This window comes from Pygoscelis adeliae, unplaced genomic scaffold (assembly GCF_000699105.1).
Source record: "Pygoscelis adeliae isolate BGI_AS28 unplaced genomic scaffold, ASM69910v1 Scaffold174, whole genome shotgun sequence".
Taxonomy (NCBI): Eukaryota; Metazoa; Chordata; class Aves; order Sphenisciformes; family Spheniscidae; genus Pygoscelis; species Pygoscelis adeliae.
Window position 1 is genome coordinate 1,532,000 of NW_008824676.1, and position 5,884 is coordinate 1,537,883.

Below are 5,884 nucleotides of genomic sequence, written 5' to 3' on the forward strand. Positions count from 1 at the left end.
TTTACTCACCTGTTAAATATTGCTAAAACTAACCAAGTTCAAAATCTTCTAGGGTAAAGGGAAACTGATGGACAACGCCCAGAACCATTTACACCTAGCTGCTTCTTAAAAACTGCAAGAAACTGTAGGAAATTCTAGTATTGATTTTTATTATTATTTGATCCTGTGAAATAACCTTTCAGTTCCTGAACAACTGAAATTTCACTTCCAAGACTGCTCCAAGAATTCCCAAGGCCACACTGCTTTTTTTCTTTTTTAAATGGACTTCCCACTAGTAACCTGTTTTTCATAAACTATTAAATCTGTCAATTTAAGTTCCGTTAAATATTTTTTCTCTTGAAATACATATCTTTGTATATCAATTATATATAAGAAATATTAAAAGGCAACAATAAGTAATATTGATAGCACTCTTTGCTATCTTTGATGAAAAAGGGAAAGCAGTGCACCAACAACCTGACCTCGAATTATCAAACATTTAGCACTACGCAAGAAATCTAACAGTAAATCCTTTCTTTATGTACATGCCACTTCACCATTACTTATAATCTATATAGAAAAGCAATTAAGTACATTATCCATTTTCATCAACAAATTACTCCAAAAATATATGTTTACTTACAAAGCACCTGGAGCATTTTCCCATGATCTTTCTGCTCCTAGTATATCTGTTGTAGAAGGACTGCCATCATTTTCCAGAGTATTTGACAAGTCTTCAGTTGAACTCTCCAGACCTTTGTCAGCCTTCAAGGTAAGTAGCTCAGGCTGGTCTTCTAAAACACAAGGACACAATGTGTCCAACCCTCTTCAAGGGCATTATTTCCACATTGCTTTTAATTTTATGTAATACTCAAAGAAAATTACTACAGACAAATTAGCACTGGAAATATTTTACAGAGCATACAGGCCCAATACAACTCCTTTGGTTATCGTGGTATGGCAGTATGGCACGTAAATCATCAGTACCAAGTGGGATCTGCAAGGTTCTAGCCAGGAGAGTATTTGAAGTAGTCAAGCATTTCTTTTCTTAACTTATGTAAAACAAGTATCATATGCAGCATTCAAGATTATTTAGTATTTTTAATCTGCTTTCATGTTATAGAAATATAATTAATATTAATTCACAATACAATGTTAAATATTACTTATTAATACTGTAAGTTTTTAAGGTTAATTTTCTTATTATTTTGTTAGGTTTTTCTAACAGCTGCTTTTACAGACACCTGGGAGACAAATCATGCAAACATACATGCAAGTCACATATACAATCACATACAGGACTCGCATTTAAAAATAGGTTGAGATAAGCACTCAAAATGACAGACACGTTCTCTTTTTTTTTTATACCTAGCCTGTTTATGATTGGTAAAGTTTGGTGTGTAAAAAAAGATATAACCCTATATTTACAGTTCATCACGCACACACATCAGAAAGGTACTTGCAGACATTTGCGTATCTGGCATTTTGTCACTTTGAATTCACAACATAAACCACATTTTAACTCAGTTTATATATATAACCTCTTGGAAAAAGGGAGAGATCAATATTTATGCTTTGCAAAACAAAAAAATATTTTTCTTTTTAGATGAATAAACTTAGATGGAAGTGAAGGTAATCAACACTTCGAAATGTTAATCTCATATCAAAGCAAATCTTGCTGATATTTCATAATACAAAGATGGTGCTTCGCCATGGGAGGACCTCCCTGCTTCTGAAGAGCGATGGCCTGCTGCAAAGAGTAGCTACATGAGAGATTCCCAAGGAAAGTCTCTACATAAACTGAAGGCACTGGATAACCTAAGCATATGGGTTACAAATAGCTCCTGCTGACTGTGTAAAGTAGAGAAAAAGACTGTACAATAAATGGTATTTCTTACCAATTTGATGGGTTCATTTACACTGTGTTTAAGAATCTCTCTCCTCCAAGATTACACTTCGTGAAATTTAACTTAATGCTTGAAATTCTATTAAAATATTCATGGAATTACTGTCATTGCAGTAAGGTACTAAATATGCCACTGTTATAAATACTTTGCTGTAAAAGTAATGCTTAAATATTGATTTATATATGAAAACTTACAGTATAAAAGCTGTTTAACTTAGTCAACTACTAGTAAGTGCTTTGAGTCATTTGTCAAAGATGGACATGAATAGATCTACTGTACAGTGCAGTCAGACTAACATGGCTAGAGAACGTTGGTTTAAAAAAGTACGTCTTTATACACATACCCTCAAAATTAAAAAAAAAAAACAAGTTATATGAAACATGGTTACCTCTGAATGGCTTTTTGGTGTATCTTGAAAACGAGTTATCAAATTGGGAGCATGCATCTGGATTGTCATAGTTGTAACTTTCTTCTACTTTGTTATCATCTCTCAGCTCCAGGCAACTGCTTTGTTCAAAAAAATTAGAACTGTCTTTATTGACAGAGTGTCTTTTTGTCAGGATCTCAAAAGTTTGTGAAGAGGAAGCTTTGCCTTGTATATTAAAATTTTGACCATCATTTTCTTTAGTTGAATCACAAAAAAGGTTGTAACTCTTAAGCCAGACTGGGTAGTGAAAATTGGGAATACTACTTATCCCTGATACACTTAAGTCAGACTTCTGACTGGTAAGCCACCTCGGATAATTCTTAAAAGGAAAAGTGTTAGAGGTCTCTTCAAAAGACAAGGGTCTCGAACTTCCTTTAGAGGAGACAGAATCACAGCTATCAGGTGTATACACATTGCGTTTCTTTTTGCTGAAGTCTTTGTGTGGATTCTGGTGAGGAACAGCTTTGCCATTCTCCGGGAGACTACTGAAACCGCTTTCAGTATCGAGTGATGAGGTTTGGTAAGGGCAGAAAGATGTTTTAAGCGACCGCCTGTTCCACTCACTATTTTGATGCCTTGATTTAAAAGGAGTATGCCGGACAAAGGGCAGTGATCCATCTGCTGGAAATGCTAACAGGTCATCTGTCGCGAGACTAATCAAGTCTGGGTCACACTCAGTCTGCCTTCTACAGGGTGAAGCAAGAGAACCCAGTCCTATGTGCTGATTAAAATCGTCCAATGCTGAAAAACAAAGATATTTTACATGAATTGCTAAACTTCAAGCATACCAAAATGATACATTTGTAAGATCTAACATGAAGTAATAATTTAAAGCTGAACTATATTCTTTACCAGGGGATACTGAATTACAGTTCTTGCAAGAACGGTTCCGTTTCTAATCAGAATCTTGATAAAAACCTTACCAGTCAAAAGTTACCCCTCCTTGCATAGTACACAACATTAAAGGAAATACTCAAAAGCTGTAAGTTTTTTATTTAAGAGGAACAAGATTTCAACATTCTACAGTCCATTTTTAGTTGCGCATTCAGAATTGTGTATTTTGCAGATACGTCCTTAGTATTTCAGTCCTAGTAGCGACGCTTCCCCCACACAGTAGTGTTAAGGATGACTTTCCCCACATTGAAGTTAGAGCACATTTACTAGAGAAAAAGATAGCTAAAAGCAATAGATTGCAAGGCAAGTAGTCAGATAATGGGCCTGTAGACCCATTTCGTGATTCTACAGAAACTTACTTGCTGTATAAGATTTGACTTGGCAGTTTTCCAGGGAAGAATTATAGTTTGGGTTTTTTTTTTTTTTTCACTGAAACTATGAAGCACTTTGATTCACAAAAATAGGTTTTCCTCAGCTAGTACCTGGAAGTTATTTTTTTCCTCACTTTCACTGTAATATCAGTAAGTGAAATCTGTATATTACAGACTATTATACAAAACATACATGCAGACTAGCTACTATGTGAATGGAGCTAATGAGACTTCTGCAAAGAACAGCAACAGAGAAATTTCAGGGTAAAATATGAGCAGATGACATCTTTCAGAGAACAGTTTCTCATTTTTAGTGATAATCAGAATGCTTATTTTTGTTTGAGAAGTCAGTTAAACTTAAGTAGAAGATGGTTTGTATTAGAAAAATATAAACCAGAAGCTAAACACATATAAAAACCAGCTGTCTTTATAAGAGAAAGAAAGGAAAGGTGTGAAGCTAGCAGAAGGTTATAGGCTACAGTGAAGAAAAAAAACACCCTGAAAAATACAATACGCTACCATAACTGTCCGTGCCAATGCAACCCAGGCAAGCATCCTTTTTCAGGTACAAAGTCTGTCTGTACTTAGGACTTTGTTATTTTAGATGTAATGGACAAAGCATTTGCAGTATAAGTTAGCTCAAGCAGTTACCTACTCTAGATCTTCTCGTAAGAGTTCATATAATCAATTAAGTATTTATCTATTCAAGCTAGCTAATAATGACAAAAGCCAGTTCAAACCTATACACATTACCCTGTTGGGTTAGACTTCAGACCCAAAGGTACATTCTATAAGTATCAATGGATAAAGGGAAAATTTTGTTCTAAGAAAAAGCAGCGTTTAAGGGAACTCCTTCAATTAATTGGACTCTGATGTTACTTACTCTGGAAAAGAAACTAAGATTTTTTTCAAGACTCGGTTTAAGCAATGATTTACACCGTCTTTAGCATATATTCACATATAGAAAATACACTTTCTATTCCATACTCCGGAATTTATTGTTGTATCTATGAACGTGGTCATGAATTCTCACCAATCCACCAAGCATTTGCGAAAAAGCATTACAGAGAATGACAAATATTGCCAGCCATGACCAAGCATCATTTACTACACCATAAAGACTTGAAAGCAGTTGTGCATGGAATATTCCTTCAACAAAACACACCTAGTGTGAGACAAAGAGTTGCAATACCATTGGTAATGAATAAAAAAAAAAACCCCAAACAAAACACCACCACACCAAAACTTATTAAAAGTCATATTTGCAGAAGACTTACCATGGTTTTTTCTGGCATGATGCTTTACAAACTGAACTTGTTTAGGAGTGCTTTGACATAGGCAGATTTTTCCAGTGCTTATTTCTGAAGATGTGACACTTCGATCAAAATCTTCAATATAAGCCTCCAGAGCCTCAGATGCAGAGCTGTAAAACTTGTCCTTGTACTGAATCAAACTGTCTGAGTATGGATTATTGCTGTCAATGCTATAGCTTGTTAAAAGAGAAGATATTGTTGACTCAGGAGAGCAGATACTGCTTTCTTTTTTTGAGCTTGTCATGGTTTTTATCCAGGTTGCTATTAGAATCTTCACTCATCTTTTTAATCAATCTAAGTAGAAAAAGAAACAAAACCGCAAGTGATCATCTGCACTGAGACGTCTTCTCATAAATGTATCTAGGATTTTTTACTTTTGTTATGTAATTTTACTGTTTTCCTAAAAATTACTATTTAGCTATTCAACTCGCTGCTTTTCAAATAAGTTTGTCATATAGGTGCACCACCCCTAGAAAAGTAAAAGGCAGGAAATAAAGGCTCTGGGAAAAAAGATAACAATAAGGAAAACTTCTTGTATATTGAAACTTTAGTAATGGAAACAAAAAAACAAACAAACAAAAAAACAGAAGAGCATGAAAACCTAGCTCCTTGCTAATTCCAGAGGAACCTCAGTACCCTGCTTTTGCAACAACAGAATTTCACATAAGAATTGCTGACATTTGTCACCAAACATACAATTCAGCAAAGACACACAGAAGTATCGTAAGGTTTGATTTCAGAACCAGTACAAAAGAGTACCATTCATGGCCAAAAAACAGAAGTAGCTTAGATAGCATGAAAAACTAAACAACTCAATGTAACAAGAGTAGGAAGCCACTACCCTTGCAGATATTTTTATATAAGCAGAATGGGTACGCACAGCAGAAGAATTTTATGAGCTATATGGGAGCACTTAGAATCGTCCTATCTATGCAATTTAGTCAACCCAATCCAAGCTGCCTTTGTAACCCCACAAAATGTAAGTTGAAGAAT

The 5,884-nt window shown here is 34.9% G+C and overlaps 1 protein-coding gene across 1 annotated transcript in view; it reads right to left on the bottom strand.

Annotated features, from left to right (window-relative positions):
* LOC103916113 (chromosome unknown open reading frame, human C18orf54) overlaps positions 1–5,150 on the bottom strand; it is a 9,990-nt gene extending 4,840 nt beyond the window's left edge. Inside the window, exons 1-3 of the mRNA XM_009323060.1 lie at positions 4,856–5,150; positions 2,275–3,054; positions 623–773 (exon numbers count right to left, since the gene is read on the bottom strand). Of these exons, the coding sequence (XP_009321335.1) occupies positions 623–773; positions 2,275–3,054; positions 4,856–5,135 (1,211 nt within the window). The 5' untranslated portion in view covers positions 5,136–5,150. The remainder of the gene's footprint in view (positions 1–622; positions 774–2,274; positions 3,055–4,855) is intronic.
* Between the last annotated feature and the right edge of the window lie 734 nt (positions 5,151–5,884).